We start from the raw sequence: 17,007 nt of genomic DNA, 5'->3' as shown, positions 1-17,007 counted from the left end.
TTCAAGACCCACAATGGGTAGAGTTCGCTTAAAAATGATGATGATAATAGTAATGTGAACATAAATACAAAAGTGGTCACAGTGGTGAATGGATAAATCCTTAGTTCCCTGCTGAATTTGCAAATAACACCTGGTCACTTAGGCTGTCTCCCAACTACTGTGTATCCTACCATAATTCATTTAAATCTCACAATTTCTTCATAAAGTAGGGTTTACTACTATCATCTCATTTATCAACAAGCAAATTAAAGCACAGAGTGATTAAAAACTGTGTCCTAGACCACAAGGCTAGTAACTATGGAGCTAGAATTCAACATGGTGGAGGGAGATACTCTGGAATCTATGCTCTTAACACATGTTCCATCTCATCTCTATATTCTTCCTAGAGCTACATGTGGGTCAGGTCAGTGGCTATATACCCAGTTAGGCAAGGACTAGAACCCATGAGGGCAAAATCAAAGCTAAGACAAGAACAGATAAAAAAAAAGAGAGAGAGAGAGAGAAACTGATTTTTTGAGTCACAGCAGATTTCACAACATCCCTAAGCATTTCTATGACAAAATATTTAAAACAAGTGAAAAGAAGCTAGAGAGCTAGCAAAAGTTCTCGCCACAAAAGTAAAACAAAAATCTAGCAAGTTAAGGGTGACTACATCAGAGTAGAGAAGGTACCCTGCTCAAAAAAGCTCTCGTATATGGACAAGTGGATAAACAAAGATCTAAAGATAAATTTTTAGATTTACGGAAACTAAAATGCTAAATTGTGCTTTTAAACAAGAGACTGCCAAGAACTGGAACTATTTACAAATGGTAGCAATTGCCAAGTTAGCCAAAAGAATATACCATGTCTAACTAGAAAAAAAATTATCAGGGTTTCTTATACCAAATCTGTGATTGTGGTTTTAAATGAATCCTTACAGCTTTGTTATAGAAAGGTTGAATTATCTTTGACATCTAATCTTCAAATCTCAAACTATCATGGACAATCTTTTACAAGAAAATATTATTCAATTATTCCAATATGTGTTTTATGTGGACAGTTATCCTTCTCTACCAATTTAAATAAGAGACATCTATTTGTGAAGTCATGTGAGCATAGCAAACAATGAATTAATACTAAAAGGTAATATACAGAAAAGTATTTATAGTATGATATAGGTATGGATTTATTTTCGGGGACAGCGTTTCCAGAAATGTGTTTTTAGTGGTCACTAGGCAAAGGCAAAAATACTTCCTGACAAGATTCTTCCATCCAATACAAGATTCTGTATTTCCAATGCAAAAGCACAACAATGTTTTATGTACTTAGGACTGATTTACAGGCAGCTATGTCATATTTGGCATTCTTTAAATTACTAGTCATTCATCAGGAAAATAAGATAAAGATTCCTACTTTCTCCTAAATTATTATACATAAATATATGTTATCTATAATACATATGTATATATAAAGTAAGGTAAGAACTGTTAGGGAGAAACCTAAACCTGTTTTAGTGAATGCCTGTTACTGAATCCAATCTCAGCTGTTAAAAGCTGACAGGCTTGTAGTTCAAGGTTGTAGGTACAAGATGTGAATGAAGGTAGAAAAAATCCAGAACAATTTCCTTACAGCAAGGAATTCTGTGTGGCTAAGATATGAACACTGTTCTGAATGGAATAACACATTGGCAAACTTCCACACATTAGCAAAAATGAACTAAAAAATATGCTTTAAAAAACCTCTGCCCTCCCCCCCCCCAAAAAAAAAAAAACAAAAACCTCTGCCCAACACATTCAAATGAATAAATTTTCTAGACACTGGCCCCATTCTAAAGTAAGTAATAGTATCAGGATTACATCTTCACATTTCACTCACATTTCTGGAGTCTTGGATTTGTTTTTTCCATTGAAAAACTCAGGAAGAGCACGCCGTTCAATCACGTGAATACTGGGGAATGGAAAAAAGTCCTCTTAGAAAAATAAAATCTTGAAATTTGAGCTGTTTAATTTTTAAAGTAAAACTGATAAATCCAAAAACTGAGCATTATTTTTAAAAATTAATTGGCTTGTAAAAGTTCCTATGTATTAACAGGCTATATTAAAGAAAGCTTTCCCTCTCTCACCCTTGATAGTTAATTGTAGTTTTTCTATTCCTGTAACCAAACTCAAAAACTTCTACCAACGCAGTGAAGTTACAGATTTTATAATGTTCTTGACATAACACATGACAAGCCACAACATACAAAGAGTTCTTTGGAAATTGGCTGACAGACATCATAGTACTTAGCATGGCAACAAACTGATGAAGTGAACCACTGGTCAAAAGATGATGGCATTTACAATAATCAGTTTCTCAAGCTCTTTTTTTTAAATATTTTATTTATCTATTCATGAGAGACAGAGAGAGAGAGAGGCAGACACAGGCAGAGGGAGAAGCAGGCTCCATACAGGGAGCCCGATGTGGGACTCGATCCCAGGTCTCCGGGATCAGGCCCTGGGCCGAAGGTGGCGCTAAACCCCTGAGCCGCCAGGGCTGCCCTGTTTCTCAAACTCTTAACATCAGTGCGGTCTTTCGCCCAGTCCTCAGAAACTCTGTGCTAAGCTGAATTTTTTAAAAAGATTTCAGCAATCTACTGCGTTTAAAAAAATTATAGAACGGATTTTTAATATTGAGATAAAGACACTGATAATTTTAGGGATGCTTGGTTGGCTCAGCAGTTGAGCATCTGCCTTTTGCTCAGGGCGTGATCCTGGATCGAGTCCCACATAAGTCTCCCTACATGGAGCCTGCTTCTCCTTCTCCCTAGGTCTTTGCCTCTCTCTCTAGGTCTTTCACGAATAAATAAATAAAAATCTTAAAAAAAAAAAAAAGACACTGATAATTTTATAAAATGTTACAATAAGCACTATAGAGATTATGTAAAAATCAGGCCTAATGCACTATACAAATGACCCAACTGTGTATCTATTACAAAGATTTTGACACTAATCAACATTTTTACTGATGACATGTTCCAGTTTCTTAGTGGCTTTCAAGACATGCAACATGTACTGGTTATGCAGGGAAGATCAAATCAATCTGTGAATGTAACCAAAGGCTTTGTCTGGCTGGCTTAGTCAATAGAGTATGTGACTCTAGATCTCAGGATCCTGAGTTCAAGCCCCAAGGTGGGCACAGACTTCACTTAAACAGTGAAAGGGGGGGGGGTGGCAGCCTGGGTGGCTCAGCAGTTTAGGGCCACCTTCGGCCCAGGGCATGATCCTGGAGACCTGGGATCGAGTCCCACATCAGGTTCCCTGCATGGAGCCTGCTTCTCCCTCTGCCTGTGTCTCTACCTCTCTCTCTCTCTCATGAATAAATAAATAAAATCTTTAAAAAAAAAAAAAAAAGCATTCACTCTTGCATTATTTGGGAACATTTAAATTGTTTGAGTGGGCTCTGTACTGCCAAATACTACAAATACAATTAACTACCTGAAAGCACCTAGAAAGATAATTTCTAAGACGAATTAATGCTATATAGATATGTGCAATGACTTCCCAAGTTTTACTATAAAAATAGTTGTAAGTAATTAAATATAGAGTTCTAATATACCTCATTGCTTTATTGCTAAAGGTTAGGAAGAGCCAAAAAAAAAACACAATTTCTATATTCACCCAAGAACAAAACACACATGAATGTTTAACCCAAAGTGCTTTCTTTTTCTGAAGTGCTTGCAGTTGATTCCTTAGGTTCTAAGAAAGAGTCAGGAAGAATCAGAAAACCTGAGTTCTTCCAACTGTCAACTGCAACTGTGGAACACTTCCACTGATGGGTCTTTATCTACTAAGCAGGGACGTGATTTACATCTCCACTATCCATAAGAGCAAGCTTTGTGACATGCAATGGTTATGATGTAAATGAGTGGTTCTGCAACCTATAAAAACCTAACAAGTTATACACTGTTATGACTGCACTTTTTTAATTTTAAAGGAAAAGTACGCTAGTTTTTCAAGTGTGTCCTTTAAACCATTCTGAATCTGACCATGTAATTACAATTACTAACAGTGAGACTGAGACACATCCACATTTAAAAATACCTTGACACATCAATATAATGAAGACTGGCCTTCAAAAAAGAGCTATATACTTACTCTGAGTCCCATGTTCTATTTATTTGAAACATTTAGAAGTGGCATTCAGAGTTGATCTTAAAAGCATGCAGAGAAGTCTCAATATTAGACTCATATTCTGTGGTTTCAGGGAAAACTTAGGTATTGTTCCAAGGGATTCATCCATCCTATTCTTTTAAATTGGCTTCTAAAGAAGGCATTATTAGTTAAAGAGAGGAATTCTTTTTAAACTTCATTATTATTTTTTAAGATTTTATTTTAAGCAATCTCTACACCCAACGTGGGGTTTGAACTTATAACCCCATGATCAAGAGTCACACACTCCACCAACTGAGCCAGCGAGGTGTCCCTAACATTTTAAAATCATATAACGAAGACCAATATTATGAGTATTTTACTATTAATAAATATTTGCCTATCTGAAATGTCACTGATTCTAAATAAGTTAAGCCTAAACCTACAAAGTTTTACAATCCCTAGGTACAATACAACTTAGTTTCCATCCCTCACCTGTTTTAATATATATATTTTTTAAGATTTTATTTATTTTTTTTTTAATTTTAATTTTTATTTATTTATGATAGTCACACAGAGAGAGAGAGGCAGAGACACAGGCAGAGGGAGAAGCAGGCTCCATGCACCAGGAGCCCGATGTGGGATTCAATCCCGGGTCTCCAGGATCACACCCTGGGCCAAAGGCAGGTGCCAAACCGCTGCGCCACCCAGGGATCCCCTAAGATTTTATTTATTGGTTTAGCGCCTGCCTTTGGCCCAGGGCGCGATCCTGGAGACCCAGGATCGAATCCATGGCGGGCTCCCAGTGCATGGAGCTGCTTCTACCTCTGCCTGTGTCTCTGCCTCTCTCTGTCTCTTTCTGTGTGACTATCATAAATAAATAAAAAATTTTTAAAAATAAAAAAAAAAAAGATTTTATTTATTTATTCATGAGAGAGACAGAGAGAAAGAGAGAGAGAGAGAGAGAGAGAGAGAGGCAGAGACACAGGCAGAGGGAGAAGCAGGCTCCATGCAGGGAGCCCGACATGGGACTCAATCCCAGGTCTCGAGGATCAGGCCCTGGACTGAAGGTGGTGCTAAACCACTGAGCCACCAGGGCTGCCCCCCTCAACTGCTTTAAAGAACACATTCCAGGGATCCCTGGGTGGCGCAGCGGTTAGCGCCTGCCTTTGGCCCAGGGCGCGGTCCTGGGGAACCGGGATCGAATCCCACGTTGGGCTCCTGGTGCATGGAGCCTGCTTCTCCCTCTGCCTGTGTCTCTGCCTCTCTCTCTCTGTGTGTGACTATCATAATAAATAAAAATTAAAAAAAAAAAAAGACTTAAAAAAAAAAAAGAACACATTCCAAAGTAAAAATGAAAATCACTTTCCATTTCTCTTCATCCAATTTGACAGTAATTAGTGACATAGGGATTTGGGCAGAAAGACCCAACATAATTTCTGGGAAGTTTTCCCACATCTAAGTACTGTATTTACAGGTATACACGGCCCACTCACCAGTTGTAATCAAACCAAGATGCATAGCTAGGAATAATAATGTGATTGGTCTGCTCTGTCACATTATCTTCTCCAGGGTCAAGTGAGCGACTCTGATCACCTTTGCTAGGATCGTCATCTTCCTACAGAAAAGAAGCCAGAGTTTAGAGAAACAGAGAACTACAGAGACATGTAACAACTTTCAAACTTCTCATATTAGGGCACAAAATGAAGCTACCTGATCCAAATTCAAGGCTCTGAAAAACAAATTTCAAATGAAAATGGCCTTTCACAGTTTTTAAAGTACCTCTGTAAGATGTCCAGATGACACAGATTTTATTCCTCTCTTTTACAGATGAGGGAATTAACTCAGAGAAGGCCCAAAATTTTTCCCACAATAGCTTGCTTCTTACTTCCAGTTTTATCGATTTCAAGGGTCACAAATCTAAATGACTAGTTCTCAAGTTATTTATAAGGAAGTGACTTAAGGGCAGCCCCGGTGGCCCAGAGGTTTAGCACCGTCTTCGGCCCGGGGTGTGATCCTGGAGACCTGGGATCAAGTCCCACATCAGGCTCCCTGCATGGAGTCTGCTTCTCCCTCTGCCTGTGTCTCTGCTCCCCTTCCCCCCGCAACCCGGTCTATCCTGAATAAATAAATAAAATCTTAAAAAAAAAAAAAAAGGAGGTGACTTAAGACACTAATAAGGCATAAGCTTTCCCCTACCAAAGACTGATCAGTAACTATCTGCTAGTGGCCATATGCACCGTACCTCTTTCATTCCTCACAATAACAGTTATTATCACCTATTTTTTTTTTTAAAGATTTTATTTATTTATTCATAGAGACACAGCTAGAGAGAGAGACAGAGACACAGGCAGAGGGAGAAGCAGGCTCCATGCAGGGAGCCCGATGTGGGACTCGATCCCGGGGTCTCCAGGATCACACCCTGGGCTGCAGGCGGCGCTAAACCGCTGCGCCACTGGGGCTGCCCTATTATCACCTCTTTAATGGAGAAGTAAATGCTGCACAGAGCTGGGAGGTTCTAAACAAAGCGTAACTCCATAAAGCCCAGTTTGAGGACCTTCAATCACTTTCACTGCTGAAAGTTCTGATTTTTATCAGATTCATTGGAGGTTTTACAAATGATTCCACCTAAAAACCTGGCCTGGCTAATAAAATAATTTAAAAATCACTGCTTTGGGTCAAAACCTAAAAATAGTTCTTATGCTACCAGTAAATACTTTTTTTCCCAGTAAATACTTTTAAATAAGAGCATTATGTAATATATAGTTTATATTCAAATAGATCCAATTAACACAGAAATGCCCTTTATACATTTTCCTCCCTAAACCAGAACCTGATCAAAAAATCCACACATTATATGATACATCTTTTTAGTTTCTTGCCTTCCTTTGAAAGGGGCTACTTTATGACCTTCAAATGTTTCAAAATTCCAGACCAAACGACTTGTGCAATATCTAACAATCTCTATTTATCTTACTCATTCATCATAATTAACTTTTGATCACACATTTTTATCAAGAATACCAGAGGAAATAATTTTTTGACAAATTTTTTCCAATTTTCTACAGTTATATCATTGTATCTATCAACCTTTCATCTATAGTGTTTTACTGTTTGTATTCTTATGAAATTCTTTTCTATTAAGAACCAAATTTTGGGGATCCTTGGGTGGCTCAGCAGTTTAACACCTGCCTTCAGCCCAGAGCCTGATCCTGGAGTCCTGGGATTGAGTCCCACATCGGGCTCCCTGCATGGAGCCTGCTTCTCCTTCTGCCTGTGTCTCTGTCTCTCTCTCGCTCTCTCATGAATAAATAAAATTTTTAAAAATCTAAAAAAAAAGAACTAAATTTTGAATCGCACTCTTTTATACTGGTTCCATGGTTTAATTTCTATCTTTAAGTTAATTCATCGTAAATGTCTTGTGTTACAGTATTTGAAGTGAGGATCTAGTGTTACTGCCTAGAAACTTAGGACAATTAATTTCCTTAAGATTAATGAATATCGAAAAAAATATAATGTATGAAAGCCCCAAGGAAACTCTCGTTGTTACTTAAATGATGTTGAAACAATTCTGAGGACAAGGGTGAGAAATGTTATTTCCCAAAACAGGGGAGCTAGTAAAAAAATATGCTCATGCGTTAATGCATTTTTGAGGTACAGATGTCAGAAACTCAATTAGAATGCAAAAAAAGTTCCTTTATAACCAGGAAGAAACTAGCACTGCAATTATTAAGCCAATAACTTATTATTTAATTATCTGAGTGAGGGCATGCATAGGATGACATCCTGGGACTAGCAGTCAGAGTAACTACTTCTAACCAGTTTAGGTTTCAGTTATATAATAGACTTGGCCTTGGTTTCAAGATACCCTCTACAAGATAGGGTTTACCCTCCTGGCATAAAAAAAAAAAATCTTCTACAGGTCAATTTTTTTGGCTTTTTATTTTGATTTTATTATCACACAATAGTATTTACACTAAATGATGACATTTTTTTACAAATATAACAGTTGTTAATGGTTCTTAAGTAGCTCTTTAATAAAGAAGTCTGGTTTTAAAGAAAAAAATCATATAGTTGCCTGGCTGGCTCAGCTGGTGGAGCGTGCGATCTCGGCGTTGTGAGTTTGAGCCCCATGTTGGGTGTCGAGCTTACTTAAAAATAGAATCTTTAGGGCACCTGAGTGGCTCAGTTGGTTAGTGCCTGACTCTTGGTTTCAGCTCAGGTCATGATCTCATGGGTCGTAGGATGACTCCGAGCTCAGTGAGGAATCTGCTTTTAAGATTCTCCTCCTCTTTTCCTCCCTCTACTTGCACAAGCACAGGCATGCACGCTCTCTAAAATAAACAAATCTTAATATATGTATCTTTAAAAAAAGAATAAATAGAGCAATTCAGTTAAAGAACCTTATATAGACGAGTTTCTTGAAAGTTTTAGGGAAATTCTATCATAAATAGGTTCATTCCTTGAAAAAGAAACAAGGGGCAGCCCCGGTGGCGCAGTGGTTTGGCACCGCCTGCAGCCCGGGGTGTGATCCTGGAGACCCGGGATTGAGTCCCACATCAGGCTTCCTGCATGGAGCCTGCTTCTCCCTCTGCCTGTGTCTCTGCCTCTCTCTCGCTCTCTCTGAATGAATAAATAAATAAATCTTAGAAAGAGAGAGAAAGAGAGAGAGAAAGAAAGAAAGTCAGTCAGTCAATTTGGGGGATTTCTCTGACTCAATGAAAAAGAATTATCCATTTTCAACAAAGTAAGGAAGTTATTTCAAGGAGATTGCTATTTTAAGGATTAGGGGTTACACTTAATAACAGTCATATATGAGTTTGAATGAACAATGGGCCATTTACTAAAAAGGAAAGGAAAATCCTGCCTTAAATCCAACATCTTTCAACAGCATAATTATTGCTATGTCTCTACCATAGGACTGATGAAACAGAAAGCAGCTGATTTTAAGGGTTCAAAAAAAGTTGACAATATGCTCAAAGGTGGTACTGGCTATGTGCTGAAGATGCACTCAGAGAAATGGAAATGAGAAAGCCAAGGCAACCTGCTCATCTGTCCTGTCAGAGGACACTTCGAACACTGTAGTCAACTGATTACTACACTTTGCAACCAGGGTTATAAGAGAACCAGAAACTAGAGCATAAGAGGAACACTACATAAGAAGACAGAAACTTCTTTTCGACAAAATTTTAGGAATCAAGAAAGACTTAATCAGTGGTGTGTTTTTAAAAAAAAAAAAAATCAGAAGGACCTCAAAAGTGAACATTTTTTTTAAAGGATTTTATTTATTTATTCATGAGAGAGACACAGAGAGAGACAGAGAGAGGCAGAGACACAGGTATAGGGAGAAGCAGGCTCCACACAGGTAGCCGAGCCCAATGTGGGACTTGATATCGGGACTCTAGGATCACACCCTGAGCCAAAGGCCAATGCTTAACTGCTGAGCCACCCAGGAGTCCCAAAAGTGAACATTTCTAAGGACAACTCCAATCAGTGCTTCTGCTCCATACATAGGACCCCTAGACAGCTACTTCTGCAACAGACCCTAACTAAATTGTTACCTTTCCTCCTGTTGTGACTGTTTCTTCATCCTGCTCATCTGTAAAATCAAAATATACAATTTATTTAAAAAACAGGTAAACACTCTTTGTATTACTTGAAAACTTCAAGGTAATTTTAAAAATTTTAAGTAATTGTTACAAACAGACAAAAGGAAAGAAATAGAGCATTATTAAAACAGATCCACCTCTAGTAATTCAGTAAATTGGAATTGTACACAGAAGCAAAAAACTGAGAACTTCAAAGCATTAATAATTAAAAATTTCCAAGAACAGGGAATTTATAATTAATTACTGCTGGGGCTATTATCTTAGTCATGATCTTGCTAATAAAAGGTAAGGGACTTGATTAGGGCTCTTGTCTCCTGAGGTTTGATGAAACAAAGTAATGACATTTTGGATCTCGGAGGAAATGAATGAAGGAAATGAGGAGTAAAGAAAAGACATGAAAATCAATCACTGCAGACAAAGTCCTGGTAAGAGTGTTAATGTCTTCTAAGGATGGCGGACTCCGGGACCTAAATGCTGGTCTGGCAAAAGAAAAGGAAAGGAGTAAACCCAACTATAAAATAATCCAGGCAGCTGATTTCCATAATGAAAAGTTAAAGTGCCAGTGTGTCTACTGTTTAAATACGAATGAAGGCTATGTTTGTATTATAATGGCAAAGTTGATTAACTGTGACAGAGACCTTGGGCCCTGTCTAAAATCTTCACTACCTGGCCCTTTGCTGAGTTAAGAATGCCAACCTCTACTTTAGGGAATACACAAAGATGATAATACATGAACAGGCAGCCCCCAAACTTTCAAATGTATTTTACAGAGTGCCTCTACTACGTGCCAGTCACAGTCCAAATGCTAAGGACACAATAAAGAACAAGAATAGGGCCCTGTCTTCATGGAGTCTACATTCCAGTTAGGAGTGGCAGGAGATGGAAGAGAAAACACACAAAAAGATATCAGATGGTATCAGAAGAAAACAAATCAATATATTTTAGAGAGGGGCTGGGTGGGTGAACCCTTCCAAGTACGTAACGAGGGAAGCCTGTCTGAAAAGCTTAACATTTTACCTAAAATGTAAGGAAAAGACAAAGCAAGCATTTCCCATAGAGGATGCAGCGTGGTAAAAGGGCCTCAAGTGGGAATGGACCTGACCCCTTCACAAATCTCAAAGGTCATTATGAGCATGAACAAAGTCTGGAAGAAATGAGCACAGCACAAAAGCAGAGTGCAGTCAAAGCATTGGCACGAAAGGTAGACAGACTTGGACCTGAGTCTATGCTCTGTCACTTAACAGCTCTATGCTTGGAAACATTACTGAATCCCTCAAGACTCCACTTCCTCATCAATGACATGGGGCTAACATGGTTTTACAGTGAAAAGCAAACATATGCAGAATACCTGGCAGGTACTCATGCAAAACAGAAATGGATACTGTTGCTTGATTTGGAAGTGAGACAAACATCTGCTAGCAGGAATACAGGATTCCCTGTGTGGTAAATAAATTATGGTCATCTGGCTCTACAGAGCAACTACTTTTATTCTAGGAAGGGATGAACAAGATTGTCAAAAATGAACTTTGTGTCCTCTGGATCTTGTTTAACCACACAATAACCAGTTTCTTCCTATATGGTGGGAACACAACCTAATGATCTCTCTCTGATCAAACTATATACCATTTAAATTAAGTTTGACAGATTTCTGTCCCTAAGATAGTCCTGTACCCAATGGAAATAGACTTCTAATAATACTGAAGTAGAAGGGACAGATATCCTGGTTACTGATTCCTAAACGGTAACTATACACATTCTCTTCCTCCTTCCAGATGTGGACAATCACATGCTCACCTCAGCCGCTGGATCTTGACCTTTTGGATATTTCAAAACAGAACAAAACAGAAAAGGACTGAGTATGTGTAGAGCTAGGTGACAGAATGTGGCAGAATATGGACCAGTTAAAACAATTTCTAGTTGATGGATCAGTCACCTCCCACCATGGTTCAGGTTACACCTAATGTAGAAAGCCAGATGCTTCAGTGATACATGGAGAGCGTGCTGGTCCTTGAAGGGGAGGCCAGGACAACAGTTTCATATTCCACAGGATCTAGCTCTCCAGCTGTGATGAGCACAATCTTCAGCAACAGGACCCTTACTATTTATTTAGACCTCAAACCATTCACAAATACAAAGGGAAGATCTCTTATTCCCAGAATTAAAAATCTTGACCCAACTGACACCTCTATCCATTTGATTCCTTTGATAAAGTCTATTACAAAATCATTGCTATCTCCACTTCTAAAAGAATAATTATCTACTCCCTTAAAACTACAGATTGATTTTTCAGGATATCTACTCAAAAAATACAAACTGCTTAAAAACTTGTCCCTGTGAAGATAATCAAGTCTTAACAAGCATTTACCTGGTAACATTATCAAAAATAAAAAAGCCTGCATACAGCTGGTTTTGTTTTCCAGACCTTTGATTCAGTGAATAAGTATCAGTTGTGGAATAGGCAATATAAAAATTTATAGAAAATGGAAATTATTAATATTCTACGATTAATGTTAAAGACGATTAAAAGAGGAATAATGTTTTGACATTTCTTTTTCTTTATTTTGTTGACCTAACACCACCTTTACATAAATTGTCATCAAGACAATTTTCTATTTCTACTTTTGACATAATAAAAAATGGAATCATCTACTGATATTCAGTGACAGGCTTAAAGCCAGAAAAAGGGAGGATGCAGTGAAATGAAGTAGAAAAACTCTCCGAACTACCTACTCAAAGCTGTCATCAAGAATTTCTGAAAAAGGGGCGGCTAGGAAAGCTCAGTCAGTTTAGCGGCTGATTCTTGATTTTCACTCAGGTCAATGATCTGGGTCCTGGGATCCAGCCCTGAGTTGGCTCCGCAATCAGCAGGGAGTCTACTTGAAGATTCTCTCTCCCTCTGCCCTTCCCCTAGCTCCTGTGCTTGCATGCTCTCTCAAAAATAAACAAACTTTTGTGTGTGTTGTGGGGGGATTTGGAGAGGGCAAGAATCCAATTTGTTTGAAATACAGAATTCACTTAGTGAGGAGATAGAGAAATTAAAGTCTCATTTTCCACATCAGGAAATCCTGAATATCCTTTTCAGGTGTAAAATTTCCCTGAAGTCAAAATTTTAGTATATACTGAAAACGTGAGGTTCTCCTTTGATTTTTTTTTTCTTATTAAAGATTTTATTTGAGAGAGAGCAAGTGAGGTAGACAGCAAGAGCGGTGAAGAGGGGCAGAAGGAGAGGGAGAAGCAGGCTACCCGCTGAGCAGGGAGCCGGACACAGAACCCTGGGATTATGACCTGAGCCAAAGGCAGCCGCTTAACCTACTGAGCCACCAAGGAGCCCCTGCTTTGATTTTTATAAGAAAGAAATTGAGATCCATATATAACTCAAGAACAAAGATGTTTAAAACTACCTCTATTTTTTTAAACCAGAACAACTGACTCCACTCTTTTCTACCCTAAAGCACATCCAATGCCTTCCTTATGAAAATGTACTCTGTAATTTGCAAATACTGTGAATGGATAATGTGATTCTCATTTTACACTATTTAGAAAGCTAGAAGAAATAATTTAGAAAATAAAGGATTTAATACTCAATAGACTTTTGTTCTGAAGATGCAAAATCAAATCAGTAAAAATGGAAAAAATGAATCACAGGAAATTAAATTTCCTGATATGGCAGCAAAAAAAAACAAATGACAGTGATGCTAAGGGAGCCATGGTCAATGTCCTTTCCAGGATAGCAAGTGCAGCGACATTTCTCAGAAAGAATTTTCAGAGGAGCTGAATCTTTGAGAGAGAAAAACACAGAAGTGTATAGACTATTTTGGTTTTTACCTAGATCTGCTACAGTTCCTCCTTTAACAGGTGTATTTTCACTGTCCTTCTTTGGGTTCACTAGAAAGAAAAAAAAAAAGAATCATGTTTTGGAGGAAAGTTCCACTTTTTTAAAAGAAGAAAAAAGAATAAAAGAGGATTAAAAACTACCTAAGTCTCACAGCAAATTTGTCATTCAATGTTCACCTTCATGAAAAACTCCAGGCCCAACAGAGAAATATTAATACTTACTGTAACAGACTGCATTTTGTAATTAATTTCCTAAGCTCCAATATTTTTTCATGACAAATGAAAATACAAAAATATAGAGAGCAAAACCTGAAAGAACCTTTCAATCCCTTCCCTCCAATTTTTTATTACATTTTCTGTGCATTTGTTGATTCCCATTTTTGATAAACTAAGGAAAAATACCTTTTATACATCTATGTAGACTTTAAAACCCTAAATCTTACAGAAACATTACATAGTGTGCTTCTTCCTTAACATTCTACTTTTTTCATTCAACAGTGTGCCTGTATGACCTTTCCATGTTAAATATTTTTTATTAAATTATATCTCTTTCATTTTTAGTAAATCCACTGTGTCCATGGATGGATCATGATGTAACAAGCTCTGTATTAATGGTAACTGGAGTTTATTTGCAATCTTCTACTGTAACCTAATCGACATTCTCTTTTTTTTTTTATAAATTATTTTATTTATTTATAATAGTCAGAGAGAGAGAGAGAGAGAGAGAGAGATGCAGAGACATAGGCAGAGGGAGAAGCAGGCTCCATGCACGGGGAGCCCGACGTGGGATTCGATCCCAGGTCTCCAGGATCGCGCCCTGAGCCAAAGGCAGGTGCCAAACCGCTGCTCCACCCAGGGATCCCAGGGATCCCTCGACATTCTCTTCTGTTCAACTTTATGCATGTAATTACTTAAAACAGGCTCTGAAATTAAAAATGTTACTGGATGAACACATTTTAAAACTGAACAGATACAGCCAAATTGTGTTAAGTGGCTTCATCAGTTTATATTCCCACCAACAGCAATTGAGAGTACTCACTTTCTCAAAACATCAAAACCCAAACATACTCTGGGTACCAATTACTTTTTAAGTTTTGAAAATCTAAAGGATGAAAAATGTTCCTTTAATAATCAAGAAATCGTTGGTTAAATGAGATCGAGCATCTTTTCACAGATTTATTGGCCCTGAAATTTGACAAAATTACCAGTACATAATACTTTGCCTTTTATAAGGTATAAAAATCTTTATACAAATTTAGGGCTCTAATTCTGTTAAGTGACCAATGAATATTTTCCACAAGGCTAACACTTCCTTAAAGTGAATATTTGGAAGTTTACTTTTACTTTTTTTTTAATTTGGCATTTTAGTCTACCTGAAGCTTAAATTCTTACTTATGATACAAAGAAAAGTACTAAACTTTTCCAGAAGTATGTATGGAATAGTTTGGTCTGCTCTCCACAAATCAGAACTGCCAAAATCACAATCAATTAAATTTATAAACAAATATGGATCTACAGACGAACCAAAAATTCTATTCCTCTGATGAATTCAGCCATTCCTGTATCCAAATCATACTATATTCATTATTGTAGCTTTAGCTTAGTTACTTTTTTTTAACAAATTTTTTTTAAATTTTTTTTTCTATTTATTTATGATAGTCATCAGAGAAAGAGAGAAAGAGAGAGAGAGGCAGAAACATAGGCAGAGGGAGAAGCAGGCTCCATGCACCTGGAGCCTGATGTGGGATTCGATCCCGGGTCTCCAGGATCGCGCCCTGGGCCAAAGGCAGGCGCTAAACCGCTACGCCACCCAGGGATCCCTTTAGCTTAGTTACTTATGACTACCACCACCCCCCAATATTTGGGAGGCACCTGGGTGACTCAGTCAGAAAAGCATGTGACTCTTGATCTCAGGGTTGTGAGTCTGAGTCCCATACCTTTGTGTATAGAGATTACATACATACATACATGCATAAATTTAGGGGTGCCTGGCTGGCTAAGTTGGTAAAGCATGTGATTCTTGATCCTGGGGTTCTAAGTTAAAGCCTCACATTGTATATAGAAATTACTTAAAAATAAAATCTTAAAAACAAACAAACAAACAAAGGTATCTGGGTGGATCAGTTGTTTAAGCATCCAACTCTTGATTTTGGCTCAGATCACGATCTCAGGGTCTTGAGATCAAGCCCTGAATCAGGCTCCACACTTACCATGGAGTCTGCTGGAGATTCTCTCCCTCTGCCCCTCCCCCGACATGCTCACTCCCACTCACTAGCTCTCTCTCAAATAAATAAATAAATCTTTAAAAAGAAAAAGAAACAACAGAAGATAAATATTGTAATCTCTACAGCAACAACTAAGGAAAAAAACTAATAGAAATCAAATAGAGAATATGAAAATCTACATAACAGAAAACAGAATAGGGATGCCTGGATGGCTCAGTGGTTGAGCGTCTGCCTTTGACCCAGGGCATGGGATTAAGTCATGCATCAGGCTCAATGCTCGGCAGGAGGTCGGATCTCCGTCTGCCTATGTCTCAGCCTCTCTCTGTGTCTCTCATGAATAAATAAATAAAATCTAAAATAAAGGAAAAGAAAAGAGAATAGTAATTGTTGGGATATGGGAGAAGGGGACATTCTGGGCTAACCCCCAGTAAATATGGGGTTTCTTTTCAGGGGGATGGAAATATTTTAGAAATAAGAGGTGATGATTGTATGTATTGTATAACATAATGAACACACTAAACAAAACCCTGGAGTGATTAAAATACACTTTAACTGGTCAATTTTATGCTACATGAAGAATATCTCAATTAGAACTATGCTATATAGGGGATCCCTGGGTGGCTCAGCGGTTTAGCGCCTGCCTTTGGCCCAGGGCGCGATCCTGGAGTCCCGGGATTGAGTCCCGCGTCAGGCTCCCGGCATGGAGCCTGCTTCTCCCTCCTCCTGTGTCTCTGCCTCTCTCTCTCTCTATATATATATATATATGTCTATCATGAATAAATAAATGAATCTTAAAAAAAAAACTACGCTATATTTAAAAAGCTGCCACATAAGTTCTAAAATAAAACCAGAGGGCAACCCCGGTGGCGCAGCGGTTTAGCGCCGCCTGCAGCCTGGGGTGTGATCCTGGAGACCCGGGATCGAGTCCCACATCGGGCTTCCTGCATGGAGCCTGCTTCTCCCTCTGTCTGTGTCTCTGCCTCTCTCTTCGCTCTCTCTGAATGAATGAATAAATAAATCTTTAAAAAAATAAAATAAGGGATCCCTGGGTGGCGCAGCGGTTTGGCGCCTGCCTTTGGCCCAGGGCGCGATCCTGGAGACCCGGGATCGAATCCCACATCAGGCTCCTGGTGCATGGAGCCTGCTTCTCCCTGTCTCTGCCTCTCTTTCTCTCTCTCTCTGTGACTATCATAAATAAATAAAAATTAAAAAAAAAATTAAAAAAAAAAATAA

The 17,007-nt window shown here is 38.3% G+C and overlaps 1 protein-coding gene across 4 annotated transcripts in view; it reads right to left on the bottom strand.

The window, feature by feature from the left end:
• Window positions 1-17,007, bottom strand: part of SMARCC1 (SWI/SNF related BAF chromatin remodeling complex subunit C1) — a 173,930-nt gene that overhangs the window by 84,917 nt on the left and 72,006 nt on the right. For all 4 annotated transcript variants that reach the window (XM_077859077.1, XM_077859078.1, XM_077859079.1 and 1 more), the window contains 4 exons: window positions 13,541-13,600; window positions 9,668-9,705; window positions 5,603-5,724; window positions 1,855-1,926 (listed from right to left, as the gene is read on the bottom strand). In XM_077859077.1, coding sequence (XP_077715203.1) covers window positions 1,855-1,926; window positions 5,603-5,724; window positions 9,668-9,705; window positions 13,541-13,600 — 292 coding nt within the window. The remainder of the gene's footprint in view (window positions 1-1,854; window positions 1,927-5,602; window positions 5,725-9,667; window positions 9,706-13,540; window positions 13,601-17,007) is intronic.

Source organism: Canis aureus, chromosome 19 (genome assembly GCF_053574225.1).
Source record: "Canis aureus isolate CA01 chromosome 19, VMU_Caureus_v.1.0, whole genome shotgun sequence".
Lineage (NCBI taxonomy): Eukaryota > Metazoa > Chordata > Mammalia > Carnivora > Canidae > Canis > Canis aureus.
This window is presented reverse-complemented; position numbering and strand designations above follow the sequence as displayed.